Raw genomic sequence first — 27,804 nt, 5'->3', positions numbered from 1 at the left:
AGCTGGAATGAGCAGAGGAGTGGCAGTGTTCATGCTCCTGAAGGAAAGCACCAGGGTAAGCAGAATAGAAAGCCTATCTTCTCCTTACACCGGCATGCCACACTCTCGGTTGGGAACTCTGCCATCTCCTGTCCTAACACCGTTGAAACAGACACACAGACACACAGCAGATAGGAGCCCAGGATGGCCTCTGCCAGCACCATCCATCACAAGACAAGAGGTGGACACAGGTTCATACACAACCCAAATGTTTTCAGCACCACATCTTGATGCAGCTTTCTATACATTTCCATTCACAGATGTTTCACGTTGATACCTGCCTCCCAAATACAATTAATCATATCACTGATTATAGGAAGATTAACCAACTGAGTTTCTGATCACACCTGAAATGGCTTTCTTGCTATCAGAAAAGCACCCTGCAGCAGGCAATTTCTCCTTGTCTAACTCGCACCCAAACGTCTCCCTGCCCTTTTGTTGCAGGCTGCTCTGGGTCAGGAAAAGGCACTATTAATTAGGTTTATTAGGTAAGCACAGGCTTGAGTATACCTCAGAACTCCCCACTACTAATTTGGTCCCTTTAATATCTTCGTCAGTGACACAGACAGCAGGATCAAGTGCATCCTTAGCAAGTCAGCACATGACACCAACACTGAGCTGAGTAGTGCATTTGACACACCAGAGGGACAGGATCCATCCAGAGGGACCAGGACAAGCTGGGGAAGTGGGTCCGTGTGAACCTCGTGAGGTTCAACAAGGCCAAGAGCAAGGTCCTGCACCTGGGTCAGGGCAATCCCCAGTATCAGTCCAGGCTTGGGGATGCAGGGCTGGAGAGCAGCCCTGTGGAGAAGGACTTGGGGATGCTAGGGGTGCAAAGATGAATGTGAGCTGGCACTGAGTGCTGCCAGCCCAGAGCCAGCCTGTACTGGGCTGATCCCCAGCAGTGTGGGCAGCAGGGGCAGGGAGGGGATTCTGCCCCTCTGCTGTGCTCTGCTCAGACCCCCCTGCCGTGCTGGGGCAGCTCTGGAGTGCTCAGCACAGCACAGACAGGGACCTGTTGGAGCAGGGCCAGAGGAGGCCACAGCAATGCTGGGAAGGCTGGAAGCCCTCTGCTGTGAGACTTGGGGTTGTTCAGCCTGGAGAAGAGAAGGCTCCAGGGAGACCTTCTGGTGGCCTTTCAGTGCTTTAAAGGGATGAGAAGAAAGCTGGGGACAGACTTTTGAGCAGGGCCGGTTGTGATGGGACATGGGGTGATGGTTTGAACTAAAAGAGGGAGATTTAGACTGGAGAGAATGAACTCTTTATTGTGAGGGTGGTGAAACACAGCTCCAAGTTGCTCAGAGAGGTGGTAGCTGCTCTATCCCTGGAACCATTCCAGGTCAGGTTGTTTGGGGCTCTGAGCAATCTGCTCCAGTTGCAGATGTTGATGCTGACTGCAGTGGGGCTGGACCAGACGAACCTGAAAAACCCCTTCCAACCCAAACCCGTCTGTTATTCTGTTGCAAGTCCTCACCCCAGGGCTCACCTCAGGGCTCAGAAACCCCAGGCTTGCAGCACAACCTGCTCATGCTTCCCAAGGGGGGATTTATCTCCCGGAGCCACGGGGGGATGCCCAGAGACCTTCCTAAGGACACCCACACCTACAAGGGACGGCTCGGGCGTTCAGGCCACGTCCCCCCCTCTCACCCAGCACCACCAGGGCCTACAGAGCCCCCCCCCCCCCAAGCCCCTCCCGCTCATGGCGCGGCCTGTCCCGGGACGCAGTGCCCGCTGCGCTGTTGCGGCGCTGCACCGCGGGCGGGCCGGGCCGGCCGCCGCTCTAGCGCCTCTCTATGGTATGGCGTCTCTCCATGGTATGGCGCCTCTCTGGCCTTAAGCGCCCGCTGGGCTCAGGCCGTCCGAAGCTGTTCCTCGGCGTTTTGCCCGTGCGGACTCCGCTCTCCCCATCGCCCGGGGTGCGGACTGCAGCCGCTACCCCGCGGGAGGCCCGCCGCGACCAGCGGATCCCCTCTCCCGCTCCGTCCTCTCTATGGCCTAGGCCGCCGTCGCTCGGCAACGCGCCCGCTCCGCGGCGCCGCGGGTGGGATGTGGCGGCTGCTGCTGGGCCGCGGCCTGGGCCGCTGCTGGCCGCCCCCCGCCCGCCCTGCCTGCGCCGCCGGCCCTGCCGCCGACCGCGGCCCCAGCCCGGAGCGGTGAGTCCAGCCCGGCCTGGCGGGTGGGAGGCCGTGAGCTGGCCTGCAGCGAAAGTGGGGTGGATGCCGGCCCTCAGAGCGCTGCGAGGTGGGGGGGGGGCAGGGTGCCTAAAGGCCAGGTTCTGGCCTCACGGTGTTTTCTGGTTGTTTTAGAGCTCCCGGTTGCCAGGATGGACGGTCCCGGGATGAGTCGGGGCGAGGAAGAAGGCAGCAGCCCCTGCCCGGCCTGGTGCCCCGCTGCACCGTGCTGGAGGCAGTCACCTGGGTGAGCAGCAGCGATCAAGGCCGCGTGGTCCCGGCTGGGAGAGATGTGGCTCTGGGGGTGGGAAAGGGAACGGGAGTAGTGGGACCTGTTGGGAGAGGAGCCAGGGTGAGAAAGCTCCCAGAAACTGACCTGTGGACAAGCTGCTACATGGAAACGGGACAGAAGGAGAGAGCAGGGCTCTTTTCCTTAATTTGCGCTTTCTTTTCTTCAGGGAGCACTCGGTGCACTGCTTCTGCAGCTGGTCAGACAGATCTCCTGGCTGAGATCGCTACCCGACACCAGGAGGGAGCACAGGGCTCTCTGGCTTTCTTCGTTGCCCTCTCAGCAGACAGGTTAGCAGCTCTGGCTTGTGAGAAAGGATTGTGGGAGGTCCAGGTGGTTGCACAGGGTTGCAACCTCCTGATACGTTAACTAGGACTGGAAGAGAGCTGTTGTGAGAAGCTGACAACCAAAACCAGCTTTCAAGCTGTCTGGGGAGGGTGAGGGCTGGTAACTGTCAGGGGAAGCTCATTTGTTTCTTAATGGTTTGGTGCGATCCCACTGGCATCCTGCATGCCAAGTTTTTTGTTTGTTTGCTTGTTTGGTTTGGTTTTGTTTTCTGACCTGGACTCCACTCCCTGAACTTTCCTCCTGCTTGGCTTTGTGGCTGGGTAGCTGCACAGCCTGGTGTTGTCTTCTAAAGCAGACACTGCACAGCTAATGAGAACTGGTTTTCACTCTTTATTCTAGCAGTGACTGAGGCCTCAACCAGCTGTCCCAGTGCACAGTTGGGGTCCCACCTCCAGCAGAAAGCAAGCCCAGAGGTCCTACCGGAGAATTCATCCTCAGCCATCCCCTCAGGGCAAGGAGACAGCCAGCCCTGGACAGAGGCAGGTACGTGTAATGTGCAATACTTGTGGCAGGAGGACTGCTGAGTCTATGTTTCCCCAAGGCAAAGCAAGGAGCCAAGAAATGTGTAGCCATTTATTGACACTTGAGGAGGGAGGTTAGAGTGAGAAGACAGGAACTTCAGAGAGATGAATCAAGAGTCCAGAGACAGGAGGAAAAAAGCTCCTGCAGGCAGGGAGGAGTCTGTGCTGTAACTGCAGGTGACGTTGGCTGTGGCAATACTGGTCTGCTTTAGCAACCTGATTACAGCATCCAGTTTCTGTTCTTTGATTGTGGACAGATGTTTACAGTCAGAAGGCTTCAGGCAAATAAGTGCAGCAGTGATCTGGGAGGCTTGTGTACATGGTGTGAAACTAAAGGACTCCTTTTCTTGCTGGAAGCTGAGGATGTACTGACGAGTGCTGATGCTGTAGATAAAGACAGTGGCAGAAGGTATCAAAGACATTCTTATTAAAATGGGTTTTCTAAAAATAGGAAGATACACTGCAGGAAAAAAGAAAAAAGGAAGTCTTATCCAAGAAAGCATGTCCTAAATGATAAGTTTAAAGTCCTATCAAGGAAGATCAGCTGAGGCCTACAACAGGACTACTTACAAGGTATATAAACACTAATAATGGCTTCAGGAAAGTTGTTAGAAGCAGGAAACCTGCTGGAGCAGGTAGAAGAGGAGACAGCATATGATCACAGAATTGTCAGAGTTGGAAGGGACCTCAAGGATCAGCCAGTCCCAACCCCCCTGCCATGGGCAGGGACACCTCACACCACAGCAGGTTGCTCACAACCACATCCAGCCTGGCTGCAAAAACCTCCAGGGATGAGGCTTCCACCACCTCCCCGGGCAGCCTGTTCCAGTGTGTCCAGTTCTGGAGCCTCTATTACAAGAAGGATCTGGACATGCTGGAAATGCCACAAGGATGATCAGAGGGCTGGAGCTCCTCTGCTATGGAGACAGACTGAGAGAGTTGGGGTTGTGCAGTCTGGAGAAGAGAAGGCTCCAAGGAGACCTTATTGTGGCCTGTCAGTATCTTAAGGTAACCTACAGGAAAGCTGGTAAGGGACTTTCTAGGATATCTCAGGCAGTGATAGCACTGGAGCAAAAGTAGAAACGGGTAGATTCAGATTGGATGTTAGGAAGAAGTTCTTCACCATGAGGGTGTAGAGGAGGCACATCAAAAAGCCAGTCCATAGATGGTAGCTGGATAATGTAAGGTGTTGCAGAAAAAGTCAGAGGAGTTCCTCATTCTTTGCTTGCTTCCAGATTTTTGGTTTTCTTCAGTGCTGACTTAAGCTACTGCCCATCACTGCATATCAAAGCCACCTCCTGCCAGAGGTTATCAGTCCCATCACTTGGCAAATGGAGCATTTTGTTTCCATGTCTCCTCATTAGCTCCAGGAAAACAGCCAGGTTAATTTACCTAAACAGCCAATTAGACCCATCTGGTTTTGCCTGGAGCATATTAAGAAGCACTCAGACACAAGGCTTCCCTGGTAGGTTACTGGACATGGACTTCTGGGAGAAGTGGTGGGGAGTAAGAGGAGACAGTGATGCCTTCAGCTGGCACAGCTGAACGTTCAGGGGTGACCGTGTGTCTGTGTCTGACAAACAGTTTCCCACTGAGAGCCAACAGGAAGAGCTTTTAGGCAAACTGATAAATTGAACAGTGACAAGTCACCAAGGCCACATGCTCTTTGTTGTTCAGATGTTCTTCAGGAGCAATGAAGCCACTGAGCCTCTAATGAGGATCTGTAATCCAGTGCTTAAATCTGCTCCATGACCTGAGGGATGAGCACTGACAAGCTGGACCCTGGCTTTTAAAAAGGCAGGAAGGTTGTTGGAGCCACAGAACTGCTAAAAAGGTAATTCTACATTGGTAGAAACTGTGTTAGAGAATAGAGATGTGGGATACAGGATGGTCAAGAGGAGGGTGCCAGTCTCTTTTTGGTGGTGCCCAGTGATTGGACAAGGAACAACAGATATGGAACCCAGGAGGTTCCACCTCAGCATGAGGAGAATCTTCTTTATGGTGAGGGTGATGGAGCACTGGAGCAGGCTGCCCAGAGAGGTTGTGGAGTCTCCTTCTCTGGAGACTTTCAAGGCCCATGTGGATGCTTTCCTGTGTGACCTGCCCTAGGTGATTCTGCTCTGGCAGTGGGGTTGGACTCTATGATCTCCAGAGGTCCCTTCCAACCCTTACCATTCTATGATATATATGATACCTGGGTGACTCTGCTATGTGAAACCATCAAAGGGCTTCTAAGGATTTAAGCCAACTTGCTCCATTGCAGAGATTTAAGAGAGCTGTAGATTTAATAAGAGGCCTTTGGAGAAGACAACAGGGATGTGGAGCGAGATTAGCCAGCACTTTGCTTTCTGAAAATCTTTCAGCTAGAACCTAAAAGACATGGAGAAATAAAACTGATGTGAGGGAAAACAGAGGGGCTGCTCTTGAGCTAGTAACTCCTTCAAATACAGTAAGTAATTCTCACATGGAAAGCTGTTACTGGTGAATTCTGCAAGTCCTTTGTTGAAACATGTTCTGTTAGGCACAGTCAGCAGTGATATGGGAAAAAAAAGGTGACAAGTGAAGTGACAGAAGCAGCAAATGGTAGAGAATTATTCAGGACAGTCAAATCTGAAAGTCACAGCAAAAGATTGCACAGGAACTAAAACCAGGGTGGTAATCCCAAGGTAGGTTAAATGAGCATAGGCAGGGGAGTGCAGCTGTAAATACACAGAATGAGGAGTGTCACATTAATTATACTGCAGAGGGAGCATTTAAAGTCACTGTGGATATAGTTTTGATAAGGTTAAGTCAGTGCTCAGCAGCAGTGAGGCCAATTAACTGTTAATTATTGGAAAGGAAGGAACTGAGGACAAGGCAGTGTCATAGGTTTGTGGAAGTCTGGTGCAGCCACGTCTCAAACGCTTGAGGAAAAGACATTGACTTAAAAACAGCAACAAGAAAGGATGACAAGGAGACAATTACACAGAAACTGCCTCTTCAGCTTCATAAAGAAGTGGCAGAGGGTGTGCTAGTGCTTTGTGAAACTGAGCAGCCTGGGCTGCATCCGAACCAGTGTGACCAGCAGGATGAGGAAGGTGATTCTGCCCCCCTCTATTCTGCTTTCAGCAGACCCCACCTGCAGCACCACCTGCAGCCCAGTTCTGGGGGCCCCAGCATAAGAGGGACGTGGAACTGTTGGAGCAGGTCCAGAGGAGGCCACAAAGATGATCAGAGGGCTGGAGAGCCTCCCCTGTGGGCAAAGGCTGAGAGAGTTGGGGCTATTCAGCCTGGAGAGGAGAAGGCTCCAGGGAGAGCTTAGAACAGCCTTCCAATATTTGAACGGGGCTAAAGGAGAGCTGGGGAGGGACTTTGGACAAGGGCTGGGAGTGACGGGATGAGGGGCGATGGCTTTGAGCTGGAAGAGGGGAGATTGAGACTGGAGATGGAAAAGAAATTCTTTCCAGTGAGGGTGGGGAGACACTGGCACAGGTTGCCCAGGTAGGCTGTGTATGCCCCCTCCCTGGAGGTGTTCAAGATCAGGCTGGATGAGGCCTTGAGCAACCTGGGCTGGTGGGAGGTGACCCTGCCCTTGGCAGGGGGCTTGGAACCAGATGATCTTCAAGGTCCCTTCCAACCCAAACCATTCTATGAACCTCTGAGTCTTTGTCAGAATAGACATGTTAAGAGGCAGCACAGAAATGGTGTCAGGTAGCAAAAAGGCAGGAGACAGTAGTTGTTTGGCCAAGGCAGAGGTAAATTGTGGAACTCATTGCTACAGGCCAGAAGTAGAAATGGATTCCAAGAAGTGATTAGGTAAAATTGCACATTCAAATTGGACTTAATTGGTCCAGCCAAAACCTCCTGCTCAGAAGATCACAGAACAGCTGACTGCTGGCAAGTTGTGCCAGGAAAAGCCTGATTTTATAATCCCTGTTCCTTACCCTTTCTGCCCAAACATCCACAACTGTCAGTTGTCAGAGGCAATATATGTCAGGAATAATTTGATTTTGCTCAGTACAGAAGTCCTCAGGTTGCATTCTCACATTAGGCTGTGCATCCATTTGGGGGGAATTTTGCTGAGGAAAGGCAGGGTGAAGAGATTCAGTTATTTCCCCTCAAGAGTCTTAAAAGAAATGCTTAGTTCTGTAATGTGAGAACTCCTGGAAAGCTTTCCATGGGAAGTTTGAAAGTGAACATGGTGATGTTTTTCTCTCAGGTTATGTTTTGCTTTCTATAGACAAAGCTGCCTGAGGTTGAGGGATGTTTTGTTTTTTTTTTTCCTGCTGTTTAGCTGCTGAAAAAGAATGAGGCTGGTTAAATCCAACTGCAGCAAGAAGCTGGGGAGAGCAGAAGGAAGGGAAGGACAAACGTCTGGCAGAGGATGCAGGGGAATCTGGTAGCAAAGCCTTGCCATTAGAGAACAGACCTCCAGGGCTCAGAGTGAAGCAAAATGTACCTTCAGTTCTACAGTCTGCTGTTGCCAGTAATGGCAAAAGCCCTTCTAGAGAGAATTCCATGTCCTCACCCTTTATTTCAGTGTTTCAGCTGACTCCCAGCCTTGCTTGTGCTGATCTGCACGTACAGTGACAATCTGCTACCGCTGTCAGCTACTTCATTACCTCGAGTGGCAAAGATCTTTGTGATGGATCCAAACATCCCAATTCTGCAGATGAGCCTTTCCAGTTATAACACAACACACTGTGATAGAATCTATTGCTTTTAGAGTGTTTAAAAAGAAAACTTGAGGAAATTTCATTTAAAAGTTGCCTTAAATAAGAGCTGTGGGTAGTATTATCAGCAAGTCCTCAGCTGTATGATCACATCCTTTATATTTTTTTTTTTCTTCATGCAATTCAGGCCTCACTCAAAGGTTTGGTTTTGTTTTGGGTTTTTTTCTACTCTGGAAGGTAAAGGCACGTAGTGAAGGAGGAAGTGATTACAGCTGAATGCTGCCCTGGGGAGTTGTATTTTACCCCTGGCAGAAGTGTAAAATTCGTTATTTCAATTCAGAGATTACAGGCATTTCCAAAGTGTGTTTTCATTTCAAAGCACAATGAAACCAATGGAAACACTAACATTTTCCATGAGGCAGAAAGCCTGGATTTTGTCCAGCTCTTGTTGTGAATACGTTCTTGGGAAGCGTTTGGATGTTTTGGGATGTGCAAATCTCGGCTGACTGTGAGAAGGTTGTTAATTCCTCCTTTGGAGGTAACTTTGAGCAAGATTTGATTAGCACAGGATGAACAGTGGGGAAGTACAAAGTATTTATTAGCTGCTGAATATGTGAGCATTGGGCATCTGGTGCACTGAAAGCTGCAGGGTTGCCTGGAAAAAGAAAGGATGGATAGTCCTGTTACATGGTGTTAGGAGAAGGAGAAATAAACAGAAAATTCCAGCTGTGGCATTCCCAGCTTTTGTGTGCTTTGAACATACAACCTAAAGAATAATGTGATGTGGTTCTGTGTGTGCAGTGTAGTGATCAGTTTGTTCAGAGCCCAGTGCCTATGAATTTCACAGAATCCCAGCGTGGTGGGGTTGGAAGGCACCTCTGGAGATCATCCAGTCCAACCCCCTGCTAAAGCAGGGCACCCACAGCAGCTTGTCAAGGATCACAATAACCAAGTGGGTTTGGACTCTCTTCACCTGAACAAGAGATAGAGTCTTCCAGGGAGAAAGATCAGATCATTGTGTGCCTGCTCTGAAAACAAATGGGAAGCATAACTGATGAACTCCCAGCTTACATTACCTTGGGTGGAATGATGAATAGGAATCATGTTTGCCACAGTGATCCTGCTCCTTGGGTGAGTGGGGCTTTGCAGGTAAGAGACTCCTGATGGGCTGCATCAAGAGGAGTGTGGCCAGCAGGTCAAGAGAGGAGATTCTTTCCCTTTGCTCTTGTGAGACCCCACCTGGAATACTGTGGTCAGTTCTGGTGTCCCTAGGTGACCCTGCTTTGGCAGGGGGGGTTGGACTCGATGCTCTCCAGAGGTCCCTTCCAACCCCTGCCATTCTATGGTCCTGTGATTCTATTATATTTAATTTGTTTTAGCTCCCTGCTTTACAGCTTGAGAAGGAGGATGGAGAGACACAAGGAGGGCACAGCTACTTCTGGTGTTAGCAGCACTGCCTTGAAGTGATCCAGACGTCAGCACCTGGTGTTAGGTGCTCAGAGGGATCCAGCTGCTGGTGGTGATGGAGGTTAAAAATAATTGGCCTCAGTCAGCCCTGGCCTGCTTGTCCTCTTTGCTGGAGGTCACCATCCTCTTAGACTAGCTGGTGTAAATGCCTGTGTAATCACCTCTAGCACAGTGCTGTTAAGAGCAGGGTGGCTTAGCCTCTGCTGTAGATGGTTTTGTTAGATAATTCTGATTGAAAGTGGTGGGATAGTGGCTGAGCAGATGGTTGTGCTATCGTATCTAAGAGGGCAGCCAGGGCACACTGGGGTGATAACCTCAGCCTGCAGAAGATGCAGCCAGAGTAGCCTGTCTGATCATCCCTGGGAAGAGGCAGAAAGAAAGAAATCACCTAGAAAAACAGCTAGAGGAGCAAGCACCTAAGTGTGAGATCTCAGTGTGGTGCCCTGGGCAGTTGGGGTTGGAGCACAGTTCTGACACGTGCAAACTTAAGCAGTTAGGAATTTGAACAAGGAGGCAGTTTTGCCTTCCCTGTGACACTGGTGAGAGGGGTCACCACTTCAATGACAATATTGAAAATTGAAGAAGAGTGGCAAAAAAAGTCATAAAATTAATCAGCTGGGGCAGAAAAGTACTTGAGTTGAAAGCCAAGAACAGTACAGTCTGTTTAGAATCACTGGCAAGAATCAAGAGAGGTTGATTAGTCCTCTCAGCACCTTGAAAAGGAGAATAGGTTTTTTAGTGAAGAAGAAGAAAAGCCTGGAAGAGACAGAGCCTGGGAGCAGAAACCAGATGTATTTTAATTTGAAATGAAACCCAGAGGTTTAAAGCAGCGATTACAAGCTGCTGGAACAAGCTTTTCAGAGGGAGCAGGAGATTCTCTACCTTTTGGTGTCTTCAGATCAAGTCTGGGGGCCTGTCTGGAGGAAGTGTGTTAGCCAGCTGTGGATTACAGGGCTGTATTCACAGGCATTTGGTTGCTTTTGATAGAAAGGGCAGATTGCTTAGTGTTCCCTCTGTTCCTCATGTCTCTGACTGAGTGGGGGATCAACCCTCTAGGAAAGAGCTCTGGAATAGAGGGGATAAGAAAAGGAGGAAGAGGCAAAGGTACAGCATTGCTTTATTCTGCTTCTCTTGTTCTTTGTTTTGTATTGTAGGAGAGTTCCAAGCCCCTGAGAGCTCCAGCCTGGGCCCAGCTCTCCCCAGTGCAAAGGTATGCTTTCATTGTCACATCCTCCCTTTGCACCTAGGACCCCCTAGGACCACCCCCTTCCCCACAGGAAGGTATCTCAGGGTTACCCCAAGCACAGCCTCTTGTATGCCAAGCTGGAGTCTGCCCCATGCAGCTGGAAGCCAGGAAAACCTCCAGGTCCAAAACCAGGAGATAAAGGGAGGTTCCCCTCCCTTCTGCTCTGCCCTAGTGGAGAGAGTCCAGTGGAGGCTACAAAGGTGCTGAGGGGCCTGGAGCAGCTCTGTGAAGAGCAAAGGCTGAGAGCCCTGGGGCTGAGAGCCTGCAGAAGAGCAGCCCCAGAGGGGAGCTGAGCAATGCTCAGCAAGAGATAAAGGAGCTGTAGGGGACAAAAGGCCAGACTCTTGTCAGTGGTGCCCAGGGACAGCACAAGGGGCAATGGGCACAAACTGGCACCCAGGAGGTTCCACCTGAACAGAAGTTGTCTGGTGTGAGGGTGCTGGAGGGCTGGAGCAGGCTGGCCAGAGAGGTTGTGGAGTGTCCTTGTGTGGAGAGCTTCCAACCCACCCTGGGCATTGCATTCCTGGGCAAGCTGCTGTGGGTGCCCTGCTGGAGCAGGGGGCTTGGGCTGGCTGAGCTCCAGAGCTCCCTCCAGCCCACACTACAATGGGATTCTTTGAGAAAGAAAGCTGTGATGTGATGCCCTCTGCTTTCACCATAGCAAAGGCCCAGAAACTACAGACTGACATCTCTACCATTCAAGGTGTCTGTGTAACAGAAGTGTTGATAGAGAAGTGCTGAAAGAAAATGTGGGGGGAAGAAAAAACCCAAATGAAACAAACCCCCTCAAGCCTTTCCAGTAGCACCACTCTGTTCTTGTGTGTTTGCATTTTGATGCAATCTCTCACCAGGTGATTACGTGCTGTTGCTATTTTGGTTTTTACCAGACAACCCATGACTGGAGAAGGTGGTGTCACTCCTAAAGCTGCAAATCAGGGCTGCCTCTTGTCTGTTAGAGAGAGGAAGAGACTTAGGGCTTGAAGAGGGTGCATCAGCTTGAGAGTCACAAGGCTGTAAATGATATTATTGTTCCTGTTGTGATTAAACCTGCTAATTCCTTGCAAATCAGTCTTGGGTGCAGACAATTCCCTATTTTAAACATCAGTCAGCTGAGCAATTGCTCAAGGACACTGTGAAGAGAGCAGAGGAAAATTCAGTGTTTAGCAGAGTGCAGTGGCAGTGTCCTCTGCTCCCCCACCAGAAAGCTTGATCTGCTTGGGCGGGGGGTGAGCACTGAGCTCCCCATTCTGTGAGGTCCTACTTCCAGGAGGCTCTGGGGAGAGGAGGGGAGCTGGTCCATGTCCTGTCCTCTTGTGTGCAGCTCTGAGTGCTGCCTGAGCAGTAAAGCTGTTGGGTGACAAGGGACATTTTTGCTGGGTGAGGTCCCCGAGTTGCAGAGGCACCTCAGCCCGTGTGCAGTGTGTGCTGCTGCCACTCGATGGCACTGCATGTGGAAGTCAGGTCGTGAAACTAAAGCTGCAGGCCAGGCTAATCCTCTTCCACCCACCTCCTGGAGCTGTGGTGAAGTCAAAAATCCTGTTCATTACTGAGAAAGAAAGGAGCTTGCCTGTGCTGTGCAGGCTCTGAGCAGTGTGCAGTGCTCAGTAAGCTGGCAGGGTGGGCTCAGCTGGAGTGCTGCACAAATGTCAGTGCTGCTTTGGCAGAGGCTGTTTCTGCTGCTGGCATGATGCAGGATAGGGAACAAAGACTGATGGCACTTTTGAGGTGGGGGGGGAGCTGTGAGTGGTGTCAGATATTTGGTGTCAGGGCCTGCTGATGTCTGAGAGACTACACCAAGCTCCCTGGCTGCAGGGGAGGTGACAGTGTCGGTGCAGCCTCCCTAACGAGCTGACTCTCTTAAGATAGGACACATGACACCAGATGACATCACCCTCTGGATAACTATAGTACAGTAGCAATCTGTCTGGCTGCTCAGTTTCCAAGAAAGACTCTTGTATGGTTGGTTTTGGGTTGTTGTGTTTTTTTTTTTTTTTGCTGTCTTAACAGCTTTCTTCTTTAACTCCTCAGGGTGACCCAGCTCAGCGAGGGCGTTTGGAGGAAGCTGCTTTCCAACTGCAGCAGATTTTCCGGATTGACATTTCCATTGCACTCAACATCCTTGGTAATGTGGACTTGGATTTGTTTTGTCTTTAAACCACGTATTTCTCTTTGTTGTTTTGGGTTTTGTTTTTTTTTTTTTTGTGTTGTTGATTTGGTTTGGTTTTTCTTGAGGACCTCCAAATGGTTGCAGGTCTTGTGTGAAGGCGGAGGTGTCACATACTCAAGCTGAAGCCTCCTTTCAGCCATTTCAGTTGTGCTTTGAAAGATTTATTGCCCTCTGTCCCATTCTGCCACCTGATTTATATCAGCATATTTAAACTCAGGCTTGGTTGAAGCCTGCACTCTTGTCCTGACACCTAGCAGTTGGAAGTGAAGCCATCTCTGTCTTTTTTTTTTGCACCACGAGCTGTCGTATCCTCGTATCCTTTTTCATTATCTGAGCTCTCACTCTTCCTGGCAAGCTGAAAAAGGAATTGCAGAGTTGCAGCTCTAAGAAGAGCTGAAGGAAGATGTGATGATCTAAGAAAAAAAAAAAGTCCTTGCCCTATATACACCACTAGTTGCAGCACTAAAAAAGTGTGGCACTTCTGTGCAAGCCATACGTTGTGTTAGCCCATCAGCCTCCTTTGCAATCAGGCTAGAAAAATCCCTAGAACTCAGTGGGGCCATTTCTCCTGTGGAAACTTTGGGCCTGTGGTTTTGAGGGCTGGTGAGCCAGCTGGAAGTGGACCCAGAGCACTTGGCATGGGCCAGGAAAAAAAGAAGCAAAGCTCAGTAGCTGTTGGGGGATGTTGCTGCATTGTGGGCTGCATTCTGTCTGTTTTCTTTTTCTCCTGTTTTTACATTGGTTTCTTCTCAGGGATTGAAAGCATGAGGGCAGGCCACTATGGGATAGCCTACACCTGCTTCAAGCTGGCAGCAGATCGAGGCTACAGCAAAGCCCAGTTCAACGTGGGTCTGTGTTACGAGCATGGCAGAGGCACAAAAAAAGACTTGGAAAAGGTATCCATGGCATGTGGAGTTGGTTATGTGGGGCACAAGAGCAGCAGAGTGGTCTTTGTGGGGTACACAGGTGTTTTTCCTCCTTTTGCATGGGTGTGGCACTCTCTGAAGGCTCGTTAGAAAGTGCTGGAAATAACATAAAGTGGAGCTGTGCAGCGCTGGCTTCAGTGTCACAGATCCCTTCAGAGATGTGCTCCTGAAATCCCCTTTCTCATAGCTTCTCAGGTCTTCTCATAGGTGCACGGGCTGTGCTGCTAGCACCCAGGAGAGTGTGAGGAGAAAACTGTCATGTTGCTGTATTTAAAACACCCCTGCACATCCCAGGGCTGCTTTGCATCTCCAGCCAGCCACTTCGGGTACCTTAACTAGAGCTGCCACCTAGTGCAAGCTGGCTGTAGCCAGCATCTTCTGGAGCTGGAAAGATCTGCAAAGGCAGCTTGTTTCCAGCAGTTGTGCAGATCCCTGTTGGCACAGAGTCAGCTTTGCTATTGTTGGCCCAGTGCCACCCCCTTCATCGTGGGGAGTTTTGAGTCGAGAAGGCAGAGTGGTTGGAGGGCTCTCCTGTGGTCGCAGTCCATTGTCTCACCTCAGCAGTCACACATTGCCAGCACCCAGCACTGTCAGCCCAGCCCCAGGCTGATCCCCAGCAGTGTGAGCAGCAGGGGCAGGGAGGGGATTCTGCCTCTCTGCTGTGCTCTGCTCAGACCTCCACCTGCAGTGCTGGGGCAGCTCTGGAGTCCTCAGCACAGCACAGACAGGGACCTCTTGGAGCAGGGCCAGAGGAAGCCACAGCAATGCTGGCAGGGCTGGAAGCCCTCTGCTGTGAAGCCAGACTGAGAGAGTTGGGGTTGTTCAACTTGGAGAAGGAAGAGAAGGCTCTCCAGGGAGACTTTTGGTAGCCTTTCAGTGCTTCAAGGGCTGATCAGAAAGCTGGGGACAGACTTTTGAGCAGGGCCTGTAGTGAGGGGACAGGGGGTGATGGTTTGAACTAAAAGAGGGAGATCAGACTGGAGAGAAGGAAAAAATGTTTGACACTGAGGGTGGTGAAACACAGGCCCAGGCTGCCCAGAGAGGTGGTAGATACCCCATCCCTGGAACCATTCCAGGTGAGGTTGTTTGGTCCTCTGAGCAACCTGCTCTAGTTGCAGATGCCCCTGCTGACTGCAGGGCGGTGGGACTGGCTGTGACCTCCCCACCCAAACCAGTCTCTGTTCTTCAACAGGGAAGTGTGGGACAGCTGCTGGGGTAAGCTTGTGCAGCTTGTGACAGATTAGACAGAGAGGCTAAGCTTGTCCTGGGCAGAGGGGAGTCAGGTGCCATTTGAGGACATGTGGTACCAGAGTCACACAGGGCTGTTTCTCTTTCTCCAGGCAGCTTTTTATTATTGCCACGCAGCCAGCAGCCGTCACCCCATGGCACAGTACCGCTACGCCAGATACCTCCTGGGCCACACACCTGCAAACAGCTGGCACAGGCACCAGGAGGCAGTGACCTTCCTGGAGCAAGCAGCAGTGGCTGGCATCACAGAGGTTAGTGTCCACAGCGTGGGAGTTCATAGGAGAGAGCCAGCAGAAGAGCCTGGCTGAAAGAGTTGAATACATCCTGAAAAGCAGCGTCTGTGGGACTGGAAGCAAAACTCTTCCTTTGTATGTTCCTGGCAGTGTGTAGGAGACAGCCCTGGCTGCACATGGGAGGCAGCTACCCTGCTGAGGTACCACAGGGCAGGTACCTACCTGCTGGGTCAGCAGCTTTGGGTCTCTGTTGGGCTTCTTCATATGGCTCTTGGATTAGATGCAGAGATTAGACCATTGGTTTAGGAAAACTGACCTGCACTTTTCCAGGCTGGCCAAGAAGACCAACAGCATCCTGGCCTCTATCAGCAATAGTGTGGCCAACAGGACCAGGGAAGTGATTGTTCCACTGTATATTGATGAGGCCACACCTTGAGTATTGGGTTCAGTTTTGGGGCCTTCACTGCAAAAAGGACATTGAGGTGCTGGAGTGTGTCCGGAGAAGGGTAATGAAGCTGGTGAAGGGTCTAGAGAACAGGGCTGGTGAGGAGCAGATGAGGGATCTGGGGTGGTTTACTCTGGAGAAGAGGAGGCTCTCTACCACTCCCTGAAAGGAGGTTGGAGCCATATAGGTGTTTGCATCTTCTCCCAGGTAACAAGTGACAGGACAACAGGAAATGGCCTCAAGTTGTCCCAGGGAAGGTTTAGGTTGGACATGAGGATTTCTTCCCAAAAAGGGTTGTCAAGCCCTGGAACAGGCTGCTGTTGGAAGTGGTTGAATCCCCATCCCTGATGGGGTATAAAAGAGGCAAAGATGTGGTGCTGAGGAACATGGTTTAGCACCAGCCTTGGTAGAGTTAGAGAATGGTTGGAGTTGATAGTCTTAAAGGTCCTTTCCATTCAAAAGAATTCTCTGATTCTGTGTGTCATCTCCTCTTAATTGCATGAGTACAGGTTGCTTTGGGTGGAAGAACTTCCTTGAGATGCTTGAATTTAGAACAGATCCTCATATTGTGTCTGGGAGTTTTCAAGATGATTCATCCACATGGGTCTGTGTACCTTGCCCTCCTTTCCCACTCGTTAGGAGATGCACTGAGGCATGTGCCATCTTGTCGTTCTGGCAGTCCCTCTTGGAGCACACTGTTCCAGGAAGTGCATCTGCTCTGTCTTCTGGACAGCTCACGAGGAGGAGCCTTGTTCTGGCTCTGGCTTTCCACAGTGCAGTTTGAAAGGATATTCTGGGCCCTGTGCTGTCAGTGTGGGGATGTTGGCTGCACTCAGTGGGGCTCTGCAGATCAAATGTCATTCTGTGTTTGCCATCTCAGAAGGATGGGGAGGTGGGCACAAGCCAACCTCAGGAGGTTCAACAAGACCAAGTGCAAGGTCCTGCAGCTGGGTCGAGGCAATCCCAAGCACAAGTCCAGGCTGGGCAAGGACTGGCTGGAGAGCAGCCCTGAGGAGAGGGACTTGGGGGTGCTGGAGGATGAGAAGCTCAGCAGGAGCCAGCAGGGAGCACTTGCAGCCCAGAGAGCCAAGCAGAGCCTGGGCTGCATCAGGAGAAGTGTGGCCAGCAGGGCCAGGGAGGGGATTCTCCCCCTCTGCTCCACTCTGCTGAGACCCCACCTGGAGTACTGCATCCAGTTCTGGAGCCTCTATTACAAGAGGGATATGGACATGCTGGAAGGTGTCCAGGGAAGGGCCACCAGGATGAGCAGAGGGCTGGAGCCTCTCTGCTATGAGGACAGACTGAGAGAGTTGGGGCTGTTCAGTCTGGAGAAGAGAAGGTTCCGAGGTGACCTTCTTGTGGCCTTCCAGTATCTGCAGGGGGCTACAAGAAAGCTGGGGAGGGACTTTTTAGACTATCAGGGAGTGACAGGACTGGGGGGGAATGGAATAAAGCTGGAAGTGGGGAGATTGAGACTGGACATGAGGAAGAAGTTCTTCCCCATGAGAGCGGTGAGAGCCTGGAATGGGTTGTGCAGGGAGGTGGTTGAGGCCCCAACCCTGGAGGTGTTTAAGGCCAGGCTGGATGAGGCTCTGGCCAGCCTGATCTGGTGTGAGGTGTCCCTGCCCATGGCAGGGGGGTTGGAACTGGATGATCCTTGTGGTCCCTTCCAACCCTGACTGATTCTATGGTTCTATGATTTTTTGCTTGGACCTACAAGAAGGCTGGGGAGGGACTGTTCAGAAGGGTCTGTGATGATAGGATGAGAGGCAATGGTTTGAAATTGGAGCAGGGGAGGTTTAAGTTGGACATCAGGAGGGAGTTCTGCACAATGAGGGTGGTGAGATACTGGAACAGGCTGCCCAGGGAGGTGGTTGAGGCCCCATCCCTGGAGACATTCAAGATCAGACTTGGTGTGTCCCTGGGCAGCCTGATGATGTTGGAGGTGTCCCTGCTGACTGCAGGGGGGTTGGACAAGGTGGTCTTTAAGGGTCCCTTCCCTCCCAATGCAAGCTGTGAATTCCACTTTCCCTCAGCAGGCTCTGCAGCAAGCAGGGTGCTGGGCACACATCTTGCCACAGTAACCCTGGCATTCCAGCAGCTTGCTCAAAACCTGAAGTTCTGAAGGGGGAAGATGCTGGCTGATGTGTGTTGTGTGGTTTTGTTGCAGGCACAGGCTTATCTTGGAGTCTTCTACCTGAGGGGCCTGCAGCCTAAGGAGGAGAGAGGACTGAAGTACCTGCTGCTGGCAGCCAAGAGTGGTGTAAGTAAATCCTTTGCAAGTTCTGATTGTTCTCAGCTTGGGATCATTGCAGGTTACAGGTGACAGGTTTCAGGGCTTCTTGGAAGTGGGAGCCAGTACCAGGACTGGAGAGCAAAATCTGAAAGGGCAGATGTGTCAGTGTGAGCTGAAATTCCCCCTCCACCGACAATAACCAGGCTAGCTCAGTCTGGAAGCAAATGAAAAGCTGTATTTACAAAGCAGAGTCTAAAATCTACAATGAAATGCAATGAATATGTACAAATACACAAAATTCACAACATTCACAAATATATACAATCAACAGAAAAGCACAACCGATCTCCCTTTGCTTCCCCCCAAGGGGACCCTCCCAAAGGGGCCTCCCTCTCCCAGGAGCTTCCCCCCCAGACCCCCCTGGACAGAGAAGCAGAGTTAGTTAAAGCAGAAAGTTGTTAACTTAGCTGCCAAGGTCAGTGTGTTATCTTCAGCCAGAAGAGAAGAAGAAACAGCAGCCAGACAGCTCAGCAACTGCCCCCACTGCCGAACGCAGAATGTGCAGAGTGCCTACTTTGTTTTGGGTAACAGTTCTTAAACATTTCTATCTATCCAATGGAAGTGTTTAGAACAATCGTTATTTTGCTTTCTTACACCCAATAGTGACTTATTGACACTCTTTCACTTTCTCTGTTTTGAACTTTGCAAGGAAAAAAATTTAAAAGACAGTTTCAAACCATCACAGCAGAGTGTATCTTGGAGAGGAAGGAGGCTTTGGAGTGCTGACCCTCCAGAGCAGGAATGGAGGAACAGCCCTGTTGGCTTAGGGTGGCTCTTGCAGCACCAGTGCTTGTATTCATCAGGCATAGTTTGGCAGGTTCCCATTATGGAGCATCTACACCTTCTTCAGACAACCTCTTTCACTGCTCTCAGACCATCAAGCCCAACCATTAACACAACACTACCAATGTCCCCCAGTGCCACATCTCTCTGGCTTTGAAACCCCTCCAGGTATGGTGACTCCACCACTGCCCAGGGCAGCCTGTTCCAGGGCTTGACAGCCCTTTTGGGGAAGAGACTTTTCTTAATGTCCAACCTAAACCTCCCCTGGTATAACTCTGACCCTGTCACTTGTTACTTGGGAGAAGAAACCAACCCCCACCTCACTCCAGGCTCCTTTCAGGGAGTTGTAGAGAGCAGTGAGGTCTCCCCTCAGCCTGCTTTTCTCCCAGCTGGACAACCCCAGTTCCCTCAGCTGCTCCTTCCCAGCCCTGTTCTCCAGACCCTTCCCCAGCTTTGTTGCCCTTCTCTGGACAAGCATCAGGACCTCAATGTCCTTCTCAGAGTGAGAGGCCCAAAACTAAACCCAGTATTTGAGGTGTGGGCTCATCAGTGCTGAGTGCAGAGGGACAATCCCTGCCCTGCTCCTGCTGGACACACTATTGCTGGTACAGGTCAGGATGCTGATGTCTTGGCTACCTGGGCACACCCTGGCTCACCTTCAGCTGGCTGTCAGCCAACACCCCCCCAGATCCTTTTCCACCAGGAACTTTCCAGCCACTCTGCCCCAAGCCTTTAGTGTTTGCATGAGGTTGCTGCCAGCCAAGTGCAAGGCTCAGCACTTTGCCTTGTTGAACCTCAACCCATTGATCCAGCCTGTCCAGTTCCCTCTGCAGGCCCTCTGTGTTTTTATCACTATGCCAGTTCCCAGACCCTAATCACCTTTCCCACCTCTGTTTCCCAGTGGATGCTGGCAGCAGAGCCACCACAGCCTGGGTTCTGGTGGCAGGCTCCTGCATAGGCTCCCTGGGATGTATCTCCTGATGTTCTGCTGGGAGAAGGGTTCCATGAGTAGGTGATTTTTAAGGTTCCTTCCAACCTAAAGCATTCTTAATGACTGTGATAGTCATTTAGTCTGGTTTGTTTTGGGACTGTGGGGTGCCAAGAGAGATTAAGCATTGCTGAAAGCTAATCCTGCTTGGAGAAGGTGTGTGTGATACCTTCATGGTGACCTCAGACTGTTCAGGAGTTGGACTAGATGATCTTTAAGGTCTCTTCCAACCCAAACCATTCTCTGATAATCATTCAGTTGGCTTTACTTTGGGACTATGGATTGCTAAAAGGGATTATTTGGTGTTCAGAGCTAAACCTGCTTGGAGAAGGTGTGTGTGATACCTTCCTGAAGATCTCTGACTAGCTGGGAGATTCATAGAATGGTTTCAGTTGGAAGGGACCTTGAAGATCATCCAGTTCCAACTCCCCTTGCCATGGGCAGGGACACCTCCCACTAGCCCAGGTTGCTTCATCCAACCTGGACTTGAACACCTCCAGGGAGGGGAAATCCACAGCCTCCCTGGGCAACCTGTTCCAGTGTCTCCCCACCCTCACTAGAAAGAATTTCTTCCTCATCTCCGGTCTCAATTTCCCCTCCTCAGAGGGTAGACTTAATTGGACTAGATGACCTTTAAGGTGTCTTCCAACCCAACCCATTCTGTGTTCCTTTCCCATTACCCTGTTTAGTCCCTCAGAAGAATCCTGGAGCTGGGTGAGGCAAGGCCAGCACCAATCAGCTCCAGCTCCAGAAAGGCAAAACAGGCACAGAAAGTCAAGGGTTCAGCATTTCTGTCTCGCGTTCTTTCTCGCTGCTGGAGCTGAGGGAGGAACTCTGACAAGTGTTCTTCCAAATACAAGGAAGCTTCAGAGAACTGCTTTTTACTTTTGGTTACTACTTTTTATCCTCCTCCCTTGTTCTATCCATGCAACCATGGAATCTAAAAGCCACAGCCGAGTGTTGTGGGGGAACCAGGCCTGACCACCTCCATTTCCGAGCACATCGCCGGCACTCCTGCCGTGCTAATTTGAGGAGCTGTTCTCCTCCTGCTCTTGTCTCTGAGGTGTTCATCAGCCAAGAGATGGCTAGTGGAATACTTCATACTTACTTCACCCTGTCTCTTGTCACTTCTCAAGTGCCAATCCTTCAACATGTTTATCTCCTCTCTGAAGAAGTTTGTTGCTGTCAGAAACCGAGGCTTGCAACATTTTGCGGAGCACCCACTCAGTGAGTTCTTCGCTTCCCTCTCCCAGCTACATCCCCAGACAGCAACACTTGCAATATGTTCTTTCCTCATGCCTTCATTAAAACTTGCTACTTAACTTCCTTTCTTCTTTTCTGGTGCCTTGCCAAGCCTTGTTTAGATCATGCTTCTGGCAGGCACACACTGAGGCACGTTGCTGGCTCTTTTGCTGGAAAAGGTCTGCGTGACCTCTAGCCCATGAGGGCTTTCAATGTGTTCAGAACCATCATCTTGCTTCCTTGCTCTCTGGGAGACCCTTTTCCTCCTATGGGATCTCAGATAAAGTGCATATAAACATATCAGGGGGTTGGGTTGGCATCCCCAGCAGCATGGGCAGCAAGTGCAGGGAGGGGTTCTGCTCTGCTCAGACCCCACCTGCAATGCTGGGGCCAGCGCTGGAGTCCTCAGCACAGACAGGGACCTGTTGGAGTGGGGCCAGAGGAGGCCACAGCAATGCTGGCAGGGCTGGAAGCCCTCTGCTGTGAGGCCAGGCTGAGAGAGTTGGGGTTGTTCAGCTTGGAGAAGAGAAGGCTCCAGGGAGACCTGGTGGCCTTTCAACGCTTCAAGGGCTGATCAGAAAGCTGAGGACAGACTTTTGAGCAGGGCCTGTTGTGACAGGACAAGGGGAGATAGTTTGAACTAAAAGAGGGAGATTCAGAGTGGAGAGAAGGAAGAAATGTTTGACACTGAGAGTAGGGAGAGCCTGGCCCAGGTTTCCCAGAGAGGTAGCAGATGCCTCATCCCTTGAGCTATTCCAGGCGAGGTTGTTTGTGGCTCTGAGCAACCTGTTCCACTTGCAGATGTCCCTGCTGATTGCAGGAGTGTTGGACTGGATGACCTTTGAAGGTCCTTTCCCACCCAAACCATTCTGTGACTTGCACAGCTTGGTTTCCACTGCCTGAGATTTCTTCTGGAGTATAATTAGGTGTGGCTGAGCAAGACAGTGGTGTCAAAGGCCTGATGGCCACCATGACACTGCTGAGGTGGCTCTTCCAACATTTGGCAGCAAGTATCACTGTGGCATTTGTTATGTTTTTATGAAACTTCTGCATGACCTGTAGGAGGGCAATCCACAGGGCGTGCTCAGAGCTTGGGTGTGAGCAGGATGTGGGTGCAGTCAGAGCTGCCCAAGTCCCCTTAGCCCTGAGACAATCCATCAGGATACTCTGCAGAGGCAGCAGTTCCTTTGTTCCTGTGACAATGCTGTGAACATTGAAGGGAATCTGTGAATTTAACTGGGAAGGGATGTGATTGAAGCTGAAAGAGGAGAGATGTAGGCTGAAGATTAGGAAGAAATTCTTTAGAGTGAGGATGGTGAGATACTGGAACAGGTTGCCCAGGGAGGTTGTGGATGCCTCCTCCCTGGAGGTGTTCAAGGCCAGGCTGGGTGAGGCCTTGAGCAGCCTGGGCCTGGGGGGAGATGTCCCTGCCCATGGCAAGGGGTTTGCATCCAGATTATCTTTAAGGACCTTTCAAACCCAAACCATTCTATGTATTCAACGAAGGAGCACGGTCCTTGGACCATTTATCCTGGAGAAGAGCAGCCCCAGAGGGGATCTGAGCAATGCTCAGCAAGAGCAAAAGGGTGAGGGGCAAGGGCATGGGGGCAGACTCCTGTCAGTGGTGCCCAGTGACAGGACAAGGGGCAGCGGGCACAAACTGGGACCCAAAGAGTTCCTTCAGAAGAGGAGGAGAAACTTTTTTGGTGTGAGGGTGCTGGAGCCCTGGAGCAGGCTGCCCAGAGAGGTTGTGGATTCTCCTTCTCTGGAGGGATTCCAACCCTCTCTGGCTGTTGGGGGGCAGGGGTGGGGTTGCTGTAGGTGCCCTGCTTTAGCAGGGGGCTTGGATGGATGATCTCCAGAGGTCTCTTCCAACTCCCACCATGCTGGGATTCTGAGATTCTGAGTTAGAGGTAGCTGGTAAGCAATTCTGCTTCACTTTCTGCTCAGAGAAGAGATGAAATTCCTGCAGACATGGTCTGAGGGACAGAGGAGTAAACTTGAAAGGAGGTGACCAAGGATAAATCAGCAAACTTCAAAGAAGGTGTTAGAGGCTCTCTGCTCTCCTTTCATGTGCTGTCATCACTTCTCCCTGGTGTGAGGCTGATGGCTCTGCTTTCTCCTGTGCCTAGGATGCCCAAAGCAGGTACCACGTGGGCGTTTGCTATGAGCAGGGCCTCGGAGTGCAGCAGAACCTGGCGGAAGCGATGAGGCACTACCGGCAGTCAGCTGCTGCGGGGAACCCGAGCGCTCGGGAGAGGCTGCGACTGCTAGCAGAGGAGGTGGAAGGTACCAGGGGTGGGAAGGGAAGAGGGGGTGTGGGGCTCTGTGGGGGTGGTGACCCCATAAAAGTGGGGCTTGGATTGCCTGAGGAAAGGTAGCACAGGGCCATGGCAAGAGGAAGACCTCTTTACTGAAGGGAGCGCTTTTCTTCCGCAGCTCTTTCTGCTTCTCACCAGCTCTTTCCAGTCAAGCTGAAGTGGAAGAACTGGTCCCATGCTATGGTGTAGCATTGAGAAGCAGTAGGTGAAGGGAGGGGATTCTCCCACTCTGCTCTGGTGAGACCCCACCTGCAGTGCTGTATTCAGCTCTGCAGCCCCCCAACACAAGAAGGACATAGAACTGTTAGAGCAGGTCCAGAGGAGGCATGAAGATGATCAGAGGGCTGGAGAACACAGGCTGGGAGAGTTGGAGCTGTTCAGCCTGGAGAAGACAAGGCTCCAGGGAAACCTCAGAACAGCCTTCCAGTACCTGAAAGGGGCTACAGGAGAGCTGGGGAGGGACTTTTGATAAGGGCAGTGAGTGAAAGGAAAAGAGGTGATGGCTTCAAACTGGAAGAAGTTCCATTTAGATGAGACATTAGGAAGAAATTCTTCTCCATGAGGGTGGTGAGGCACTGGAATGGGTTGCCAAGAGAAAAGATGTGGAGGCTCCAAGCCTGGAAGTATTCAAAGGCAGGTTGAGCAAGGTGGTCTAGTAGGAGATGTCCCTGTCTGTGGGGGGTTAGAACAAGATGCTCTGCAAGGTCCCTTCCAACCCCAGCCATTCTGTGACTCTCTGATCACTACCTTGCTTTCTTGTGCTTTCAGACAGGCTACCAAAGCACACCTTCCTCTCTGGAATAAGAGCCTCTTCCTCTAGCCCTTCTTTCTGGGCTGCTGAGCATGTGCCTGCAGGTCTGCACACCACCCAGCCAGCACAACCTGCCCTCACCCTGCCCCACTCTTGGAGTGTAGATGGACTCCACATGATGCTTGGTGCTGCAGGATGGAGCCGTGCCCTGGGAAACAACACAGCACCACTGGAGCTGCAGCGCTTGGAGCCCCACCACTGCTGCCTCTAGAGCAACAGGTAAGGGACACAGGCAGGCAGGGCAGGCAGCTCTTCCTCTCTGTGGAGCTGGAAGCAGGCTAGCAGTGAGTGGAAGGAGAAGGCTTTCTCTCAATGGAGCAGGAGTCATTTTTTAAATACCGAAGGGTTGAGAATGAGCCTTGTGATGTCTCCTGTGGCTTGTAGTGGCAGGACGAGGGGCAATGGCTTCAAACTAGAGAAGAGCAGATTGAGATTGGATGTGAAGAACAAGTTCTGCCCCACCAGGATGGTGAAACACTGGAAGAGGTTGCCCAGGGAGATAGTTGAGGCCCCATCCCTGGAGATATTCAAGGTCAGGCTCAACAAGGCTCTGAGCAGCCTGATCTAGTAGAGGATGTCCCTGCTGCCTGCAGGGGGGGTGGACTGGATGAGTTTTGGAAGTCCCTTCCAACCCAGACCATTCTGCAATTCTGTGAAAATGACCTCTGAAAGGAGGGAGGGTCCCCATCTAATGCATGTGTCCTGCTACTTCCAGGAGACAATCATAGAATCATGGAAGTGATTTGGTTGGAAGAGACCTTTAAGATCAAGTTTAACCTAAGACCACTGTCCTTGGACTTGCTGCACTGTTGTCAATGTCCTTTGGGCCCCAATTTCTTTCCTGCCAGAGTGCTCAGGCATTGGAACAGGCTGCCCAGGGAGGTGGTGGAGTCCCCATCCCTGGAGGTGTTCAAGAAACCTGTGGCCATGGCACTTGGGGACATGGTTTGGTGGCCATGGTGGTGTTGGGTTGATGCTTGGACTGGATGATCTTAGAGAGCTTTTCCAGCCAAAACAGTTCTATGATCCTATGGGATTCCTTCAGCTCTGGCAGCAGGCTGCTCCCATGGGTACACCCCTTTGAGTCACAGTGAGCAGAGTTGGCTCCAGAATGTGTTGTGTACCCACCTGCTAAGCAGCCCAGTTCCTTTCCACTGGTGTGGGCAAGGGATGCTCCCAGTGGGCAGTAACCTCTGGCAGGCAGGCAGGCAGCAAGCAGCTGGTAGGATAATTTCTTCCCCTGGAGCAGCTGAATCCGGAAAAAGCCATTTGTCCACACCAGTTTAAACTGGTTCAAGGGCATCTGTACAAACTCTCTGGCTTCCTGTAGCCACACTGCTCTTGGTGCTTTGTGTAGATCAGCCTCTGGAAAACAAAGGCAGTGGCCCCGTCCTGAACTTGCTGTGGTCTCCATTCAGCAAGGGAGGAGCTCAATGCATCTGATTGTTCTTCTGCTCTAGTCTGGTCTCTCTTTCTGCCCAGACCAAGCTTTCTTAGTCCATTTCCTTTATCAAGCAGGATACAATTAGCAGGAAATTCCTCGGGTGGATTTCCTATGCCGCGATAATCCACAAGGTGCTTACGCGGCGGTGAGCACAGGACAGGGGGGGTTAGGAAAGCAGTTTGAAGAGTCAGGAAACTGAACCAAGAGAGAGGAATTTGGCTCCTTTTTTAACCTGCTGCTTAGGATGTATTTTTGTGTAAAGCTTGGCCATTGACAGGCAGATCAAAGTAACTTGGCAGAGGAAGAGGTGAGGTGGTGCAGTGCGTTTGTCCTCCCTGCGTGCTCCTGGGATGCTGAGGGCTGCATCTCCTCACAGCCACAGCTCTGCCTCCTGCCTGCTTTGCACAGCTGCATCCCAGCCAGAGTTTGGCTGTTGACAATGTTGTGGTGCAGGAGACTGTTTTGTTTATGAAAGAACAAAAAAAAACCCAGCAAGATATTTCTGTAGCAGCACGGCTGGGGCAAACCCATCAGGCCTGCTTTATTGCCAGAGATGGAGTCATCTGTAAAGCACTTTGGAGACTCCAGGTGCAACAGTGGATGGTTTAGATATTAAAGAGTCTTACCTGGGGAAATCTCACTCTGTTGCTTTTGTCATTTGCTCCCAGGAGCAACAGAAAAGGGATAACTCTCATGTACTCTGTTTTAAATGAGCTGTGTGAGCAGCTTGCTGTGCTGTGGCCTGTGTGTGTGTGCACACTAAAAGCAGGGCACTGTCACCTCGAGGTGTGTGGAAAAGGAACACAGGTAGGACACTGCTGAGGTGCTCCAGGATCATGGCTGCTGGGTTGAACAACTTAACAGTAAAATGAAAGCCAAAAAATCTCACCCAAAGACACCTGATGCAACAGCCCTACCAGCAGAAAATGCATAGATTCAGAGAATCACAGACTGGCTTGGGTTGCAAGGGACATTAAAGAGCATCCAGTTCCACCCCCCCTTGCCATGGGCATAGACATCTCCCACTAGCCCAGGATGCTCAAGGTTTGTCTGTGGAAGAAGGCATGTTATGAACTGTGATCTCTGGAGAAATCAGAGACAATGGTTTGAAACTGGAGCAGGGAAGGTTTAGGTTGGACTTCAGGAGGAAGTTCTGTACAATGAGAGTGATAAAATACTGGAACAGGTTCCCCAGGGATGTGGTAGAGACGTTCAAGATTTGGTGTGTCCCTGGGCACCCTGATCTAGTTGGAGGTGTCCCTGCTGACTGCAGGGGGGTTGGGGAAGATAACCTTTGAGGTTCCCTTCCAACCTGATGCAATCTGTGAGATCAGAGCAGTGTTTTTAACATGAAGATGGTGAAGCAGAGCCCGCAGCGGTGGCCCTGAGCTGTCACAGGGGCAGGCTGGCAGGCTCCTCCTAGCAGCAGAGATACAGCTTACCCTCATTCCCATGGCTTGACCCATCTCTTGCTTGTGCAGCCACTTTGCCAGCACACCCCAGATTTGCTCTGTGGGGAGGTTGTATCATACTTGGAAGGCCCAAACTGTGGTGCAGAGGAGTCCTGTGTGTGCACGACCCGCAAGCACTGCATAAGCCTGCAGCTGCACTCCAGGTGCTTCTGCCACCATTCTCCTGCCACGCTCTGCAAACCCCCCAGGGCTTGCAGCACCTGTGTGTGCTTCCTTTATTACTGATACCTGGCCCCCTGGTTTCCTAGCCAGGCTCTGCCTCATGGCTCACATACACACAGATGAAAGCAAAAAACCCTTCACGCGCTTGAAGCTTGCCACTGAACATTTCCAACCGGCGCTTTCACGCTTCCCTTTTCCCAGGTTACCTTTGGCAGACTCCAGCCATCTGTTGTCTGCTTCTGGGCAAGGACTGGCTTCCAAAATCTGATGGCCTCAAAAGAGAGCTTGGAGAAAGAAATGGTGGGCGTGTAGTGCAGCTGTAGGAGAGGTGCCAGTGCTGATTTTGGGGTGTTGGACTCCGTGCCAAGCTGATGGTGGTAGAGCCACGTAAGCTGAAAGGATCAGGTGGGGACAAGAGGCAGATCTCCTCTTTCTGAGCTGCCATTTCAGGCTTTCTGCAGATCCACCATTACATCAGCTTGATCCAGAGAGGGTGGTGTTAGGGAAAAAAACAAAACAAAACAAAACAAACC

General features: G+C 51.2%; 1 protein-coding gene across 1 annotated transcript in view; it reads left to right on the top strand.

Moving 5' to 3' along the window:
• The first annotated feature begins 2,085 nt into the window (after positions 1-2,085).
• DELE1 (DAP3 binding cell death enhancer 1) overlaps positions 2,086-27,804 on the top strand; it is a 29,588-nt gene continuing 3,869 nt past the window's right edge. The window contains exons 1-11 of the mRNA XM_054388969.1: positions 2,086-2,185; positions 2,336-2,457; positions 2,669-2,789; positions 3,187-3,330; positions 10,642-10,697; positions 12,762-12,855; positions 13,654-13,796; positions 15,167-15,325; positions 17,923-18,015; positions 23,194-23,350; positions 24,151-24,412. Of these exons, the coding sequence (XP_054244944.1) occupies positions 2,086-2,185; positions 2,336-2,457; positions 2,669-2,789; positions 3,187-3,330; positions 10,642-10,697; positions 12,762-12,855; positions 13,654-13,796; positions 15,167-15,325; positions 17,923-18,015; positions 23,194-23,350; positions 24,151-24,404 (1,443 nt within the window). The 3' untranslated portion in view covers positions 24,405-24,412. The remainder of the gene's footprint in view (positions 2,186-2,335; positions 2,458-2,668; positions 2,790-3,186; positions 3,331-10,641; positions 10,698-12,761; positions 12,856-13,653; positions 13,797-15,166; positions 15,326-17,922; positions 18,016-23,193; positions 23,351-24,150; positions 24,413-27,804) is intronic.

The sequence above is a fragment of the Indicator indicator genome, chromosome 18 (assembly GCF_027791375.1).
Source record: "Indicator indicator isolate 239-I01 chromosome 18, UM_Iind_1.1, whole genome shotgun sequence".
NCBI classification, from domain to species: domain Eukaryota; kingdom Metazoa; phylum Chordata; class Aves; order Piciformes; family Indicatoridae; genus Indicator; species Indicator indicator.
This window is presented reverse-complemented; position numbering and strand designations above follow the sequence as displayed.